This window comes from Podarcis bocagei (genome assembly GCF_964188305.1).
Source record: "Podarcis bocagei genome assembly, chromosome: 17".
Classification (NCBI taxonomy): Eukaryota; Metazoa; Chordata; class Lepidosauria; order Squamata; family Lacertidae; genus Podarcis; species Podarcis bocagei.
The window spans coordinates 17,125,587-17,144,896 of record NC_138143.1 but is presented as its reverse complement, the minus strand read 5'-3'; the positions used below and the strand labels follow the sequence as shown (position 1 = coordinate 17,144,896).

The window sequence follows — 19,310 nt, the reverse complement described above, 5'->3', positions numbered from 1 at the left end:
AAGTTGTTGTTGTTGTTGTTGTTGTTGTTGTTGTTGTTGTTGTTCATATAAAGTGGACAGAGGAAGAATCAGAAGTTCTTTAGTTTCTGAACTTTATCTTTTCTTCTTTCTCTTTTAAGCTCTTTTCTACTTCTTTCTTTCTCTTTCTCTTTCTCTCTCTCTCTTTTTCTCTATGTTTTTATCTTATTTAGATTAATGTTGGATTAAAAAAAAGATATTTGAGAATAAGTTGGGTGTTTTTCTTTAGAAACTCTAATAATTTTTTTTAAAAAAAGCAAGGAAAAGATCATGACACTGAAAGGTTCAGAAATAACATGTGGTTGAATGGGTAATGGAATGACCCTTTCACTTATTCAGGTGCAAAGAGTTTCACATGGCAAGGCTTCCATACAAAGGCAGTTTGTGTTGGCTTTATGTTTCACCTCCCACCTATACAATACTGAATGAGATTTTTCCTTTAGAGTATGTCCAGATGGCAACTTTCCATAAGGCACCCACTCAGGTGCTGTAAAAGGCAAGTAAGGAGCCATGGGATGAATGTAAGAAGTGAGCTTACAGCAGTCCCATGAAAGTCCCTGTTGGCCAGCATATAACCAAAGTCTAGATCAGGGGTAGTCAACTTTTTTTATACCTACCGCCCACTAATGCATCTTTCTTGATGGTAAAAATTTCCTTACTGCCCACCAGTGTTCGATGGAAGGAGGATTCAGCTTGTGCCATAGAACCCCCTACTGCCCACCTAGAATCCTGAAACGCCCACTAATGGACGGTAGGGACCAGGTGGACAACCCCTGGTCTAGATGATGTCTGCTGTACCTGTGAGATTTTAGAGATCAGAAAGAGTACAGTGGTATCTTGGTTTATAACCATAATCTGTTCCGGAGGTCCGTTAGTAAACCAAAGCAGGTTGTAACCCAAGGCACGCTTTCGCCAATGGAGCCTCCAAAAATGTTTTGTTCATAATAAAAAAGGGTTGTAATCCAAAAAAAGGTTGCAAACCAGGACACGCACTTCCAGGTTTGATGTGTTTGTAATCCAAACCGTATGCAAAGCAAGGTACCACTGTAGACCCAAATCCACCAAATGACAGTCAACTAGGCATGCCCATACTGGACACCAGTGACTCTCATAAATGACTTTACTGAGCATACCCAAGAGAACAGACAAGTCTTCACAGCTGACACCCATGGAGTGTCAGCCTGAAGAAAAGCATCAGGGTTCCACTCTGAAACTTTGTGTAGAATCAGGCTCCCTTCCAAATAAGTTTTATGATTGAATATTTATTTGGGTTTTTAAAAAAATAAAATTATATATATATATATATATATATATATATATATATATTTGCTTTCGTAGATTTTCACGGGTACAGGAATGTAGGTTTTGGTGTCTTCGGGTGTCTTCCCGTGTAAGAGTTGGGGTGTCTAGGCGACGTTTCGACGAGGTCTCACTCGTCATCTTCAGGCTGGTGCTTTCGGCTTCTTGTTACTGGAACAGAGCAGGATCTCAGTGTTTGAGTTCCTATAAATACTGTTGAGGGGGTGTGGTGCAGAGAAGAAGTTCCCAGGTTATTGTGCCTTTTCTTCTTTTGTTCCTTAATTACTTGGGGGATATCTTGAGTGATATCTTGAGTGATATTCTGAGTACCACTTAGGTGGGTCATTAAGTGTGGATTAGTTGCTATAGCTTTCGTGTCTTGACCTTTTGAGCTTGTGAAGAGATTTTTCTGAGAAGATGGCTGTACTGCACTGAGTTGTGCTCTGGCTTGGCTTCGTGTATAGGGGCGAGCTGGATGAAAAATCATCCAGATGCCCCAAACTCTACGGTCTCCCCAAGATACACAAAGAAGGAACACCACTCAGACCAATAGTCAGCTCCATAGGCTCACCTCTACAAAATCTCGCTAAATTTCTCGCTAAGCAACTTCAGCCCTATGCAGAATCCATCGCTTCACACGTTACTAACTCCTTCCAGTTCATAGAAACAATAAAGAAGCAAAACCTACATCCCGATGACCTACTTGTGAGCTTCGATGTTGTATCTCTCTTCACTCAAGTGCCCATTAATGAAGCCTTGACAGCCATTCAAAACAAATACAATCCCCCCAAATACATCCTGGACCTGACCAACCACTGCCTAACCAACACGTACTTCATCCACAATGGACAAAGATACAAACAGATAGAAGGAGCGCCTATGGGATCACCCCTCTCACCGGTCATCGCAAATTTGTACATGGAACACTTTGAAACCAATGCTTTAGACAAGTCAGAACACAAACCCAAACTTTGGCTCAGATATGTTGACGACACCTTTGTAATTTGGCCACACGGGAAAGAAAAACTAGACAGCTTCCTCACACATCTCAACAGCCTACACCCCAAAATACAATTTACTATGGAAATAGAAGCCAACAACCAACTTCCCTTCCTTGACGTCCTAATCTACAAAAAACCTGATGGCTCCCTAGGACACACTATCTACCAGAAAAAAACACACACCAACCGCTACTTACATGCACAATCACACCACCACCCTGCACAAATAAACTCCGTAGCCAAGACTCTCATCTCCAGAACCAAACGCCTGGCTGACAAAGACCACTTGACAACTGAGTTACAGAATCTCTCAAATGTGTTAATCGCCAATGGATACCAGCAAAACAGGGTTACGAAGCTAATCCAAAAAGAAACACCCCCCAAAAACCAAGACACAGAAGAAAACAATGGCATGGCCCTCCTTCCTTATATCAAGGGCACTACAGACAAAATCAGCAAAATCCTCCATAAACACAATATCAAAACAGCCTTTTGCACCAACCAAAAAATAGCCAATATCCTCAGAAACCCCAAAGATAAAATCCAGTTGGAAAACCAAGGGGTCTATGAAATACCCTGCAAAGTCTGCCCAGCCACGTACATTGGACAAACAAACAGACGAATAAATGCACGTATCGCAGAACACAAGAATGCCGTCAAAAAAGAAGAAAAAACCTCCTCTCTTTTCCAACACATGAAAGAAACAGGACACGAAATTAATTTTGCAGATTCCAAATTGCTCTTTAACATGGAACATCACCACAAGAGAATAATCATGGAAGCCATCGAGATAGAGAAACACCCTCACAACATGAACAAGCGTGACGACACGTCCCGCCTGCCAGACATCTGGAAATTAGCCCTCCCCACAAAAACCGACACCAGGACCAGAGGCACACAGAACGCCATCACCTATCAACCACACCAGACCCAAACCCAGACCCTCTCCACAGATAAATTACAGACTCCATCCGGTAGCCAAACCATAGTGGCACCTCCGGATGCTGCACCCCCCTGCAATCCCTACACAGATCTGGCTGGCACAGGGCACAAAACCACAGCTCGCCCCTATACACGAAGCCAAGCCAGAGCACAACTCAGTGCAGTACAGCCATCTTCTCAGAAAAATCTCTTCACAAGCTCAAAAGGTCAAGACACGAAAGCTATAGCAACTAATCCACACTTAATGACCCACCTAAGTGGTACTCAGAATATCACTCAAGATATCACTCAAGATATCCCCCAAGTAATTAAGGAACAAAAGAAGAAAAGGCACAATAACCTGGGAACTTCTTCTCTGCACCACACCCCCTCAACAGTATTTATAGGAACTCAAACACTGAGATCCTGCTCTGTTCCAGTAACAAGAAGCCGAAAGCACCAGCCTGAAGATGACGAGTGAGACCTCGTCGAAACGTCGCCTAGACACCCCAACTCTTACACGGGAAGACACCCGAAGACACCAAAACATATATATATATATATATATATATATATATATATAATAAAAGCCACAAATGTTTAAGCAAATTGTATTAAGCTCGATCTTCTTTAAATGTTTGAAATCAACCTATAGACCCCTTTTTACATTAAACCTGACATTCTGTTTGCCTTGATGGCCTTGATCACTAGAATAGCAAAGGGCATTATGATAAAATACTCCTTGTTATGTTCTGTGGGTTTGTGATTTTTTAAATAACAGCTGCTGCAAAATAAATACAGACCATGAACTCCAGTCCTGGCACATTAACAGCTTTACAATGTGGTTTTTATGAAGGAATCACACATGGTTGTGGCTTCGCTTGGAGAGGCTTTCAGTGTCTGTGCCCCAGTAATTCTACCCCACTGTGTTAGGGCTCATCTTTTACACCTTCCCAAAGGAAGCTAAACAGAGGCCTATTAGGTGCATTCCACCATCAAAACAGAAAGAGGGGTGCATAGCTTAGCTTTGCACTCATGGCAGAATGAATGCTCTGGAGCTTGTGCCAGTCTCCAGCGTGGTTTACACACCTCTGTTGCTGACACCACACTTTGTCGGTATCAGTTGCGCTTCAATGTGCAGCCCATCTGCGTTAAGCCCTCTCTTCCGGGATCGCCAGGACTGGAGTTATGCTCTCTCCTCCTAAACCACAAAGTGTAGCCAAGAACAAACCTTGGCTACAGATAAGTGTTCAACACGAGAGAGCTAACCAAGATCTTGGGATCCTTGGCTTAACTGCTGTGCCACACTGAGGACCGAGAGGAGAAAGAGGCTGCAGTCTCTTTGCTGGAAGCCAGCACCTTCATGCTAAGCCAATGCCATGGTTTAGCTTAGCATTATATGTGAATGTCTGCAAGATCAGCAGCAGGAGGGATATTGTGCCTTCATGGCTTGTTTGTGGGCTTCCAGGCAACATATGGCTAAGAAAAAAGATTCTAGACAGGATGGCTCCATGGCAGATCCAAGAGTGCCGTTCTCCTCTTTCTCGGCTGCTATGAAAAGTTGATTCATGCTTTCACTGTTGTTGCCTTTGACAGAAATGTTAGGTTGATTGAAAATGCAAATGCACAATTAATAGCATTAATTAACCTTCATTGTGGATACAAAGTTTATATTGCTGCAATATTGCATGCAGACATATATTACATTTATTAAGGGGACAAATGGGTTTAAATATGAGCTAATAAAAGCTTTGCTGTATTCTGTGAGAGTTCAACACACCTCAGCTGGTGATACTCTGCTACCCAAGTTATGTACATATGCATAAAATTACAGGAACCAAGTAATAGGCATGCTTGCCTAGGTTCCTTACCATATCTCATTGCCCAGCAACACAGTCTACAGCCAACTGGTAACCAAGTCAATATGTTTGGTAAGACTCGTAACAGCTGTTCTAACTTGCCTAGATAATTATTCTCCTATAACCCAGAAAATATTCAGTACACTGTTGTCAAGCATAATAATCACACCAAAGCCTTGAAGGCTATGGTGTGATTGAACTTTAGCCAGATAAAGTGACCTTTAACCTAATGGCGTGTTATAGGGCTTTACATCATTCAACTATGTGGCTCACAGTGTAGCTGTTAACAATCCTGTATATATAAGGGCCTAACTACACATGATGCTAAATGTGTCATTGGCAATCATACCTGTGGTTTGTTTATTTAATATAGTGAGGGCAGGAGGGGGATTTTCCAGAGATCACAGTGTGCAGGAAGGGGAAGTTTAACCCTACCTTCCACAGCTGCAATACAGGGGAATCACCCCCATACTGCAGTTAGAGAAGGGAGAAAAGGGTTCCGACTGGAGCCAATGTGAAGTTTTCTTCTGTTGCTCACTGAAGCAGAGAGAGGGAATGATTTCCCCCAAAATCATGGCTGGGAAAGAAAGGGTTAAACCTCCCCTCCCTGTGCAATGAGGTCCCTATAGAAAATTGGGTACATGTAAACTAAACAAAAGCCACCAATGCGATTGCTTGGAAATGCATTTAGCATCACCTATAGTTAGGTTGTAAGGGATGCGGGTGGCGTTTTGGGTTAAACCACAGAGGCCAGGACTTGCCGATCAGAAGGTCGGCGGTTCGAATCCCTGTGATGGGGTGAGCTCCCGTTGCTCGGTCCCTGCTCCTGCCAACCTAGCAGTTCGAAAGCACATCAAAGTGCAAGTAGATAAATAGGTACTGCTCCGGGGGGAAGGTAAACAGCATTTCCGTGCGCTGCTCCGGTTCGCCAGAAGCGGCTTAGTCCTGCTGGCCACATGAACCGGAAGCTGTACGCCGGCTCCCTCAGCCAATAAAGCAAGATGAGCGCCACAACCCTAGAGACGGTCACGACTGGACCTAATGGTCAGGGGTCCCTTTACCTTTACCTTATAGTTAGGTTGTAGGTGTTTCGGATTCCACAGTAAAGATGTGAGAGCTGCTTAGCTGTGCATCTATCCCACAGTGCAGCTGTAACTTTTTAAAACTCATCGAAACATGGGTAGGGCCCCAGGTTGGTGGTGGTGGAATGCATTGCCTGTACAATGTCCCAGATTCAATCCCTTGAATTCCTCCAGGTAGATCTGAAAAAGATTGCCACCTGAAACCCTGGAGAGCCACTGATGCTCAATGTAAACAATACTGAGCTAACTAGACCAATATAATTCAGCAGACGACAGCTTCCTCAGTGAGGAAGTGTAAAGAGGACGGAAAGTGCCTCACACACCCCATGCTCCATCCCGTCTCAGGGTCCCTTCCAATTCTATGATTCTAAGTCTAGCTTGAGCAATTAGCCTCTCCCAGGCCATGACTTTAAGAACAGCAGAAGAAGCTGGGAAGGGAGAAGAGGAGTTCAGGGATGTTAAAAAAATAATTTTATAAGTTGTGTGTCTTTGTTTCTCAATTTGATCCTTTTACATGGTTTTTGTATGTATTGTGGTAGTTTATGCATTGTGACCTGCAGTTATTTTTTTCACTGATAATAGTTTAATAATTATTTATTGTAATTGTTAAGAGCGAATTTCTGTTTAATTATTATTTGCTGACGTTTTGAGAGTTAATTCTATAGTGCACTATTATATTCTAATAGATTGTTGAATATTATTTTATTTGATATACAGTGGACCCTCTGGATACGGATTTAATTTGTTCCGGGGGTTAGTGCGCACCTTGAAAAATCCGTAACTAGAGGCGCGACTTCTGCGCACGCCACAGCGTGATAGAGCACTTCTGCAATGTGCAATGTGCAGAGCACTTCTGCGCATGCGCAAGAGGCAAAACCTGGAAAAATACTTCCAGGTTTACCACTTTTGCAACCTGAAGAACCTCCAGAGATGTACGTAACCTGAGGGTCCACTGTAGGTCATTCCATTTTAAAGTTATGTCTTCTTATGGCTTTCTGCATTGGATCAGATTATTATAAGGTGTGTGTTCTTCGTTGTATATTTTGTTGCTGCAAACTGCCTTGTGTATAGTAATACAGAAAGGCGGAATACACATTAACAGTGAAATGGAATGGAAAGGAAAGGAAAGGCCTAACTTGCTTTAAGCAAGCTTCCTATGTTCCTAAAGTAAATTGTCAGGGTTCTGACTACCTGATTGTCAGTCCTGATCATAGTTAGTTATCAAAGACCTATAGGTGACAACCATATCCATATTACCACTGTATTATAGTTTGTTTCTGTGCCATACAGTGGTACCTCAGGTTACATACGCTTCAGGTTACAGACTCCGCTAACCCAGAAATAGTGCTTCAGGTTAAGAACTTTGCTCAGGATGAGAAGAGAAATTGGGCTCCGGCGGCGCGGCAGCAGCAGGAGGCCCCATTAGCTAAAGTGGTGCTTCAGGTTAAGAACAGTTTCAGGTTAAGTACGGACCTCCGGAACAAATTAAGTACTTAACCTGAGGTACCACTGTATTATAGTTTGTTTCTGTGCCAACCTTTGGCCACAACTTAAACAATATAGTGCAATTTAATACAGAAATATCTCAAAAACCAACTACTTCCATCCCCTTGCTGGAGGATAGGGGAAGAAGGATCCCAAACATGGGAGAAAGAGCAGTAGCAAGGATCTTGGGTGGTGTTGGTAAGAAAGCATGGAACCCGTTCTTAAAAAGTTTTAGTGCTGGAGAAATGTCTTTGCTGTTTATGATGCAACAGAACTAACAGTCTGCAACAAGTTATGCTGCAGATAAGTCCTGCAGATATACAGTCATTCCAACAGGTAATTAAAAAGCAGGCATTGGCCTCTTTCTGCAACACCTACTCACCACAATGAGACGACCCCCCCCCCACTTATCATGAAGAAGTTACAGAATCTAGTCTTTGAAAATTGTGGGGGTTTTTAAGTGATTTTCACTCTTGAAAATAAATGCATTTTAAGCTCTACATAGAAAACTAGTCCGCTTAGGATACTAGCCTTTTTACTCACCTTTTATTATTCAGACCCCAGGAATTTACACTTAAGTGCATAAGCACACATGGCATCGTTTAAGTGAGAAATGTACATCTGTGTTCACAAGGCATAGGCCTCAATCTAAAGCATATGTATGTGAAGGCACATATCCACATTTTCAGAGAAGAGGGGGAAATCAGCGATAATCTTTACATAGGATTTTTAAAAATTACATTTAAAGCACCCGTAATCATTTAACCCTTAAAAGCAAATTTATAACATTTTAACAACTTATTCTAATATATTTGCGATGCTTTATATGGTAGTCTCAGTTTGTCCAAAGCCCTTGAGGATAGAGTGAAATCAGGAAAGGAAAAGATTATTAGAATATATCTAACATTTAGTCTTCACTATTGTTGGCATCCACATAAATTTCTTCCAGAGTAGGTAGGCAAAGCAAAGCACTGAAATAGGGAACAGGCTCGTTTGTCACAAGATGTATAGTACCTGTATATTGTGCCTCTTATTTCAGGTTCTAGAAATTTTAGAAACCTGCCCTTTCTTTTAAAAAACCACACAAATGACAATCTGGGGATTTGGGGATTGTGCTTCATAGGAGAGTTGGACTGCCCTCCATTCCCCAATCGAAGCTGGCACAGTGATGTATAAGATTATATTCTACTGATTTCAATGGAAATGATAACTTATGCTGCCTTGGAACATGAAAGATGGAACTGTTCCAGAGTTCAAAACAAGTCATAACTACTATGGTATATATCCAACATGAAATATTGAAGATTGTTTGTAGACAACAAATGAATGTGCTGCATCCACTGATCAAAAGGATGTCGTATGGGGTAGGAAGTCCCTTTTCACCTGTTCCCATAGGAACCAAGTCCTAGGGGCCATGGCGGCTTTGGCCCCCATGATAAAATATTTGAGGGGGCCAGGCCCCCCCAAAGTTGATGGGCATTCCCATTTAAATGGTGTGTATGCATTGTGTCATGAGATCGATTGTGCGGGGTGAGACTTACCTGCGCCCCCACAATGTTTTATTCAAGTTGGCACTCCTGCCTGTTCCAAAGGGAAAATGTCCCTATGTATTTCAAGCATGTTACTATGTACATGCACTGGAGTTGTGCATTTTCCTCTGGGTCTCCAGGGAGCCGATGCATCTTGACTCTAGCATACAATCATATAAATGGCAACACATGGACACAAAATGCCAGCTGGTCTCTGTTTTCCATCCACCCTGAGTGGTCCAGCTGAATACAAACTTGATCGCGGCTGCTTTCTTTTTACAAAACTTCCTAATGCTTAGCAGCATGTTCAATCTCACAACCGACCTGGTTGCAACTCAGACACATCCTGCAACATTTACCAACGAGTAGAAGTAGGCACACAGTAAGGAGAAGAGACTTCGTCAATGTATGATGTAGAGGCAGGTATGCTTCAGGTAGCAATGGCTGGCAGAACATGGAGTATTACAAATACCCAAGAGTCTGTGTAATATGAAATGCGTTCAGATCAGAAACCTCCACCAACCCCGGTCATAATGAAGTGCTAAGCATTTTTACCAGTGAGTGAGCCACACTATGTGGACTTACCTCTGAGTAAAAAGGCACTGGATGGCATTGCAAGAGTGACTGCAGGTGCACACTGCCAGCTGAATGCTGTCGCTTCTGTGTTCAGCTGGCAGCAGTCCTTGCAGCATTTGGAGTTGTCACATCCCTCCCACCTGCCTTTAAAAGAACAACCAGCAGCTGAATACATCTGAGACAGCTCCACATGATTGTTTAAACACAGGAGGCTTTCTATCTTTCTTTTTTCCAATCACAGAAGGCTTGCTGGAGATTATTCTCTCTTCACTACACTTTAGGCTGCTATCAAATACACACTTACCTGGAAGTAAGCCCCACTGAACTCAATGGGCTTATTTCTGTACAGACATTTTAAGGAATCCACGGCATAATGATATTGAGATGGGTTAATTGTAAAGAGTGTTAACACAGGGTTGCCATATTTCAGAAAGTAAAAACCAGGACACCCTGAAAGTTGTTGAGCGATTTTTCAATAGACTCATCTAAGGTCCAGGACAAAGCGCCATCTTTCAGAAATTTCCCCCGGACGTCAATTCCACCTTTGAAATCCCTGTGAAAATCCCAGGAAAATCTGGAAGTATGGCAGCCCTAGTTAGCAACTTGTGGAGTGGAAATCTGGTGGTTTTCAATTTAGGCCGTAGAGAACAATGGTGGGACTTTAAACCTTGGCTGGATTCCTGTATAAGGGCTTTCCATACCACCATATGAACAAATACCACTAGGAACAAACTACTAGGAATACCTTTTCAGCACCACTAACCACACTGAAATTTTACATGAAACCTACATATTCTAATGGAATGCAATTAATACAATTTGGGCATTCATTTGTATTGTATTGTATTGTATTGTATTGTATTGTATTGTATTGTATTGTATTGTATTGTATTGTATTGTATTGTATTGTACTGTATTAATCTTGCAGACCCTAAACCATAGCTGATGAACATGTTATGTGTGTACAGTCAAGAGGGCTAATTCATGTGAGCTAAAGATAATTTAATTTGAACTCTCATTTTTCTCATTCTTTAATAATGTTTATTTCAAGCTCAGTCTATGAGTTTTCCTTGATTATTATAGGAATATGGAGATCCTTGAGGGTCTATAAAACATTTGCGAGTCATCGGCTGCTTCAGGACTGTTGCTGTTTTATGGGTGGGATTCAGTCACACACCAACAAACTCAGGTTGCACAATTAAAGTGGATTTGGCACACTTGCACAACAAGTCTGTGAGTAAGGAAAGGGAATTTCTGTGCTAAGTGGTGAGAAAATGCACTGAAAAAGAGTGGAGTGGCGTTTGTTTGTCTCGACATTGCATGACCTCACCAAAAACCAAATCAGAATCAATGCTCAATAAGCTGTGGATATTGTATAAACTTTGTACAAACAAACAGGGATGGATAAACAGGTAATCTGGAAGTAACTGTATGCTCTCCCCCACCCAAGCATTCCTGCTATGCTGTAAAGATATACAATATGAATGTTATTGGGTACTTCTCCATAGCAGTAAGATTGGTCAAAACTTTCATTAGCAACTTCCCCTTCCCTCCCATCTCTGTTGCACACGGCATAGTGAATTCATCCTACACTGCAAATAAGTGGCGACACTAGGAGGTTACGATTTTTAGTTCAGGAGTCATCATTCGCCCATGCACTAGTTTGGTTCCTACCTGAAGGATGTAACCCCGAACGTAGTCCCGAAGTGTCCAGCCCAAACCATGCAGGATGTGCAACACTTCTTCCTGTTTCAAGACGCTGAAGAGTCGGTCCAGCAATATCTTCAGTCTCACCGGAACGGCCTGAGTCCCGTAGAGCATTAGGCTGCTGATGTCAAACACTACATTGGATTGTACAATCTCCACTTGAGTTGGGTGGTACAGATGCTGCGTGCTAAGCTTGTCCAAAGCTAGGAGGGAAGAAGACAGAGAGTTGAGGAGAATCTAGTACATAAGCACAGTGTGAATTTCTACACAGTCCTCAGTGGGAGTTATTGCTAAACAAAAAAAGGAGTGGGGAGAGAACCTGAAGGCAAGGTGGATAAACACATATTATTTGGATGTGGTACCATCATGGATTACAAATCTCTGCTAGTATATGCAACGTATACAGTGGACCCTGCAGATATGAACTTAATTCGTTCCGCGGGTCCTTACGTACCCCGAAAAGTCCACAACATGAGGTGCTGCTTCTGTGCATGTGCATGGCACGATAGAGCGCTTCTGCAAATGCATGCATGGTGAAACCTGGAAGTATACACTTCTGGGTTTGCTGCGTTCGCAACCCAAAAGTTACGTTACCCAAAAGTAACATAACTCGAGGGTCCACTGTATATTTTAAACTGAATTTCTTGCAACCTTCTTTGAAAACACTTTTATGGCTCAATACCTCAATTATTAAAAGAGGAAGAACAGATGAAACATACTTCAACAACAGTGGCATTCACTAAGAAACTGTCACGAGCAATAGAATTTAATAATATGGATGAACTTTTAATCACTTTAAAAAATTAAGCTTACCATGTTGCCTGGAAGACAATTTTTTCATGCATAGGTGCAAATTCAATTGCACACCTATGCAACAACACTTTCCTAAAATCATGCCCTCTTGCTTCCTTCTCCCCTTTTCTCCATGAACTCCAAAAGCAGCCTAACCTTCTGACAGACCCACCTTTTGTCATATGAGCATAAGGACTAAATAACCAGACTTAACACAACTTCCTATATGCAGTCCATGAAGGAACCTATGTAACCTATAGGTTAGAAAAATGCCCAGAAGTTCTAGTTTTGAACTGTTCAGTTTACTTCTAGAAGACAGAAAACCAGAGATTACAGCATTAGTCGCAAAAGTTTGTACAACAGCCTAGAAAATACGTCAGTTGTTCTTACCTCCTGGGTCAGTGTAGACCATTTATCTCACTTTTAAATTACTAAGTCTTCAATTTTTGTTTTTCCTTTTCCTTTATTTTATTTTCCTTTATTATATCCTTACTAGTATTTGTTGTATTAAATAGAGTACAGTGGATTTTAATATATATCAACATCTCTATACTAAAAATGGAGGGGATCAACCCATTTCTGGTCTGGATCGATTTTTCAATGTGCTAATTCATTATTTACTTATTAGTTAAATTTATGTCTTGCCCTTCCTCCAAAAGGATCCCAGGGTGGCAGGTCCATTCTGTACTGTTTCTGCATTAATCAGATATATTTGTACAAAATTTTGATGCATGCAATTGGACGTTTTGTTAGAAAACAGACCTCTTTTGGAAGCAAAATCTGAAGGATGGTACTGGATCACTTTGCTATAAATACTGTAAAGGTGCAATTCTCCTCCATCCGTTTTTCTTTACCTAGAGCAGGAATCCACCAGCACTCAAGGCATTTTACCATGCAGTTAACGCATCAAAATCGATAGGGCTGAACTCTTCACACAAACGAAATACTTGTGGCATCCTTGCTCTTTGCTATACTGAATGACTACCATGCATAAACTTTGATATCCTGCTTCATGACCACCTGCCACAATCTAGCTCTACAGGAAATATTGCTGGAGTAGACAGGGGAGGGGACCGTGACAAATGCCATTTCAGAGCACATATGGCCCCCATAACAACTAGTGTTCCCTCACAACTTTGAAATTCATTTAATAAGAAAGAGGACTCATTAATGCTTCATTATGTAAAATGCAGTGAACTTGCTCTATGGTGCTATACACGCACAGAGAGGGAGAGAGAATGGAATTTTGTCAGCCTTTAAAATAATGTTGTAGGGGGTCCTCTACCTCCTCCTGCAGTTTGGTATCTTCTTTGCTTGTGGTCACTGGAGAGTTCATGTACTCTTGATAAATTGCTTTCTTCCATCCACAGCGTAAATGCCCTTATCATTTCCCTGCTGGCTTCATTCAGCACATCTGCCCTGAGGGACACTTTGTCAAAGAGTTCTGGTTTCCTCGTACTTCATTTCTTGCTGCTGATTTGTCTGATCTTTCCTATTCTAGCAGTTTAGTCAACCTTGAATAAATAGGTTTTTAAAAATTAATTTAAAGTTCGCAAAAGATAAGGGATTGTTAAGCTCGGGGATTGAAGTCCTCTGTCTCTCCGCAAAGCATTCGCACTGCAGAAGTATGAAGGGCGGCGTTCTGCCAAATACACTCAAAAATATTATTTTTTGAATTCAAATTTACAAGCCAGCCAGAGAGAGCGACATATTTTCTATATAATCACTAATGGTGGCATTGCTGCAATATATAGATGTATTTCAATGCAAGAACAGCACACATTTGTAAACTTGACTACTAGATGAAAAAAAGCCTTTCAGATATAACATTCCCAGCCTTCCAAGTATGGTGAGGTGTGTGTGTGTGTTTGTTGTGGGTTCTTGCACTCCCACCCCAGCCAAATTTCCATTCTCTTTCATCACAATTTGCTAGCTAATCCTGTGCCTTCCAGATTCTACAGACTACAACTTTCCATCAGTCCCAGGGCCAGCCTGGCTAATTGTCAAGGGCGATGAGAGATGTAATCTGGTACATCTGAAGGGTACCATGTTGACCACTCCTGTAATAGCATTACACCTGCACTAGTGACAATTAATGCCTATCAGATTAGGGTTTGAAAATCCACTTCCAATAGTAGTTTCAAACACAGTTTACATAAGCAATCCCACTTAAAATTAACCACAGTTGGCACTGACGAAGACAGAGAGATTAAGGCACTCTACAGAAGGGAGAATGGATTCATGTAGGGAGGCGGAGATAGACTGAGCTGTCTACCATGTGCCCAATTGCTTGTCCAAAAGCATTACATATGCACCAAGCTTTAATCCAGGCTTCCTCAAACTCAGCCCTCCAGATGTTTTGAGACTACAATTCACATCATCCCTGACCACTGGTCCTGCTAGCTAGGGATCATGGGAGTTGTAGGCCAAAAACATCTGGAGGGCCGAGGTTGAGGAAGCCTGCCTTAATCAGTAATGGAAAATGCTTAAAGGCCTTGATGCTGGGGGAAATTCCCTGAGCACCTCTTTAGGCTTATTCTTTTTCTTGAGCTTATTTTTCATTTTATTTTTCTTTAAAGTCAAGAGGTTGTATTTGTATAACCACAAGCCTGAGGTGTGACTTGGGGAAAGGTGAAGATTTGTTAAGGGTCTTGGATTCCGCTCAGAAAAGGAAATTTTAGAGCTGTTCGAAGTATGAAGTACGCAATCATCCGAATATACAGAGTAGCAAAAGGGATATAACTGCTGTTGTGTGGCATTACACACAGAGAGAGCTATTTAGAATTAGGACATATACTTTGACAGCTTAACCTTGGCTTGCATTTTTTCAAAGGAAACTGACAAAGTCACCTCAAGCCCACTATGGTTATGAGAGAGCTCCAATAGAGATGCAGTCTATATTTAACTGTTTTTATATATGGGGACATAGAGACAGAGAGAGTGTGTGTGCTTGCAAGTGTTTAAAATTGTTTTCAAACTTATTATTTTTATTTTTATTGTTGAAACCCACCCTAGGTAAAGGAATATAATAAATAGATTAGAACAGGGATACACATGATCTATTTTAAATGCAGTGATCCTATTCCTGTCTATTCAGAAGCAAGTTCCATTGAATTCAATGGGAGTCACCCTCAGGCAAGTGTGGTTAGGATTGCAGACTAAGGAAAAAATTCTAACTATTGCTAACAGCTGGTTCAAACATTATGTAGGAACTTGCTTTCATGCAGTAAGTTAAAGAGGCGCCACTTCCTGGTGTTTTGTTTCTGCAACTATGTTGATTCTACAGAATAGATTCTGTTGTGGTTTTATTATGCACTTTGATGGCACCAATAGAGTGAACAGTGGTATATAAATCTTCTAATAAATGAAAAATATACAATTTATGGGGGGGGATGAGAACCATTCCTCTTAAAAAGCTAGGAATATGTTAAATCATTCTTCTGTGATCTACTCTAAACCCACAGGGTAACACAAGAGTTTGACGCCAGTTCCTTTAGTTCTTCATGCAGAAGTGAACACATGGTATCTCAAAAGTGGAAATGGCAATGAATGTGCTATCTGGCCGATGTGCTAAGCTGCTGGTCTTTCGGGGCTGCCTGTCTATCCCACAGAGTCCACAACGCAGAAATGTGGCAGCACCAGCCATGAAGTCCTCCACATTAATGAATCTGCCGTCTAATCACAGAGAACTGTGCTTGCCTTTTCCAAAGGAGCTATTCACATTTCCCACTTTGAGGGCAAGTACAATCTGGGAGCACATGAGACTGGCATGCCCCAAATTTCAAAGGTAGCCAGGTCACCACCTGAAGTGTCAGCAAACTGTTGTTTTTTTAAAAAAAGGGGGGGAAGAGAAAAAAGAAACCCTCAACCGGCATGTATTAAAAAGGTAAGTCCAATCCCACCTAAACATTTTTCAATTTTGTCCCACTCCCAAAGATTAATCAAATATTTGGGGGTAACCCTCCAAAAGTACCCAATATTGCAGGGACAAATTGATCCAGCTGGGATCAATAGAAGGCAATAAGTGGGATAAACCTGCAAACAACAAACTTTTATTTGATGTTGCTAGTGACCTTTCCTTACTTGTGAGTGAACGGTAAAGAACAATTCTATGCCACAGGGAAGGGCATTGCTAGTTAATACAGAACCATATCAAATGCTATGTGGAATCTCAATTTTAATTCTGCTCCCAACTAATTATATAAAAGCTGCACTACAGCAGCACGAAAAGGCTGTTGTGTGCAAGCAGCCACTATCCATAAAGTATCAGATCATAGAGAAATCCTAAATATTTGATTCCTGCAGCAAAACAGACTATGAACCTCGCCATTCCTCACCTTTCAGTGCGATGTCTTGTGAATTTTTTATTTTCTGATCATTCTCTGCATTTCTTTCCTTTCTCAGATTCTTCAGTTTGTTCTCCTTATTCCTCTGGAACACACCCTACTCCAAACCAAGCTTGCTAGTCCCCTCTTTTCCTTGGCCTATAAGACATCTAGGTCATTTGTCGTCGCTTTTGACTCCTCCTCATCCACCCCAGGCTTATCCATCTGCCCCAAAGCATTCCAGTCAGGAGGTAGCCGTGTGGCATTAGGGCATAGCCTCACCACCAAATCCATGAATGCAGTAGAATTCATGATGGTGTCAGAATGCTGGGTGGTGGTTGCTCGTGAGTGACCAGCCAGAACTCCGACCTGTCTTTTACAGGTTTTATTGTGCAAACTACTTACAGTGCAGATACACAAGGTTCATGTCCGTCTTAGTCACTTGCAGCGTCCGGGAGTGGCCCCTTCTGGCTTCTCCCCCAACGTAAGAACTTAGACACCCCAAATCTCTGCCTCCCCTCTTTGCATTTCACCCCTCTGCGCAAGCTGGGCGACGGAGGTGGCGTGCGTCTCTCCTGGCCAGCCAAGCTAGGTGAGATGCTTGGGCTCTCAGCAGCATCTTTGAGCCCTCTCCTCGCTTGGCTGGTCCCTTCCCTCTCTTCTCCACTGGAGGTGTGGCTTTTCTCCTCGCTGGAAGAGGAACTGCTCCTTAGAAGCGTCAGAGGCTCCCTGTATCCCAACGGCATCTCTGCCTCCCTCCCCTGTTCCGATGGCAGTCCCCTGACAGATGGGATAATGTATTCATGCTTGATTTGGAATGAGGCCAACATTGTAAATGAAAAGTGGAGAATACTCGCAGGAGGGAGATCCCCAATAATTCTGCATTCTCTTGCAACTGCCACCCCAAATTCCAAATCCATTTACTTTGTGGCTGTTGCACGACACCGCTGAGATGACAGGGACAGAAACCATTGCCTTCTCAGTACCTCAAATGCTACTATACCAGAGAACACTGTTTGGGTCCTAGAGATGGGCAGTGACCAGGGTGGATAAAAATCAATGATTTATTTTTATTTTTCAATTTAAAAAAAATCAGATTTTTAAATTTAAATTGGATTTTTAAAAAATAAAAATTAAATAGATTTTTAAAAAATTTAAATTGGCTTTTTAAAATAAAAGGCTTTTGGAGGAAAAATCTTTCTAAAGATAGTTTTCTATTTAAGTTACATTATAGTCCAAAGGCTATTCATCAGGAAATAGGGATTTGTTGTAAGTTTTTAATGTTTGCTAAAACTCAGTCTAAGTTTGTTTTTTAACCATTTAACCACATCAGTTAACAAACATGGGTACATATGCTATAATGTTATTGTTTTAGTTAAATAAATTGTTATTAAGGAAATTATTATTTTCCTCCTTCCAATAAAGTACGGCAGAAAAGTTGTCCAAATATAAACAGTTAACTTATTAAACCTTGCAATAATTTCATAATTACCTGTCTATGTAGTTCTAATAGTATAACTAAATCAGTAATTTTTGAGATAACTGTAAAAACTACCCTGAAAATTTATTATTCCAAAAAGGAAATCTTCATCTGGTTGTAAATATTAAGCTTATACCAGCAAGAATGAGTCTTTCTGTAAAAAAAATGATTTAAATCAAGCCTTACTGACCAGTGATTTAAATCGTGATTTAAATCGTAATTTAAATCGTGATTTAAATCATGATTTAAATCGTAATTTAAATCGTGATTTAAATCAATTTGATTTAAATCAAATCCATCCTGGCAGTGACTTCAAATCATTGGCTGTGTGACTAAATCCCCCAGGGCAGCGACTTGAAGCAGCACTTCAAAGCACTGTGCAAGCCCTGCTTTGTGCTTTGAAGTCCCTGGCGATCATCACCAAATGTCATTGTAATGTCGGGAGATTGACAGACGGGCAGTTCTGCCCATCTATCAATCTGGCCCATGACGAGTAGGGGAGATAAAAGATCTGGCTGGTTACTCAGATCCGATTCTCCACCTTTGCTCTAGGGCAGAGCTTTCCCGACTTTTTATGTTGGTGACACACTTTTTAAACGTGCATCATTTCGTGACACAGTAATTCAGTTTTACTAGCAAACTGGAGGTTAAACTAACCCCTTTTCAGCCCTGGGATGAGTGCGGGGAGAGTTTGCATGACAAACCTACGCACTGCAGCCGACACACTAACATGTCGCGATACACAATTTGGAAAGCTCTGCTCTAGGACATCAGAGAATTTTAGCACTGTTCCAGGAAAGATGGAGAAATGTAAGTTTTCTAGGCACCTGATATCTATGTCCACCGCAGAAAAACTAAACAAACAAACCTGCAAACTACAATAGCCAGTGATGCCAGGTGCAAAAAAAATAAAAAATGGGAACTGTTCCTTTGCTTTGTTCTCTGGAGGAATTTATTTTCCATTTTATGAGTAAAATGCCACCTGCAAACACAGTACTACACAAGTGGGTCACTTTCAAAGTTTGTACCTTTGTTTATCAAATACAAGATAAACAGGCTAAATTAAATCTCCAGGGCATCAGAAAATTTTTCAACGGGGCACAAAGTCAAAATACTTGCGCCAATACAAAAAATGAATATTTTGTGTAGTGTTAATAAATGGAACAAACTGCTTAAATTCTCAAGTGAATATAACAAGCCAGAAGGGTTTGCTAAAGCTATCCATTACACCTGATA

General features: G+C 41.3%; 1 protein-coding gene across 11 annotated transcripts in view; it reads right to left on the bottom strand.

Annotated features, from left to right (window-relative positions):
- The window catches only part of BNC2 (basonuclin zinc finger protein 2), a 418,715-nt gene that overhangs the window by 112,872 nt on the left and 286,533 nt on the right, over positions 1 to 19,310 (bottom strand). For all 11 annotated transcript variants that reach the window (XR_014003285.1, XM_081176204.1, XM_081176201.1 and 8 more), the window contains one exon: positions 11,445 to 11,680. Coding sequence is in view for 10 of the 11 variants with exons in the window: in XM_081176204.1 (XP_081032330.1) it covers positions 11,445 to 11,680 (236 nt within the window). In the remaining variant the exon portion in view is untranslated. The remainder of the gene's footprint in view (positions 1 to 11,444; positions 11,681 to 19,310) is intronic.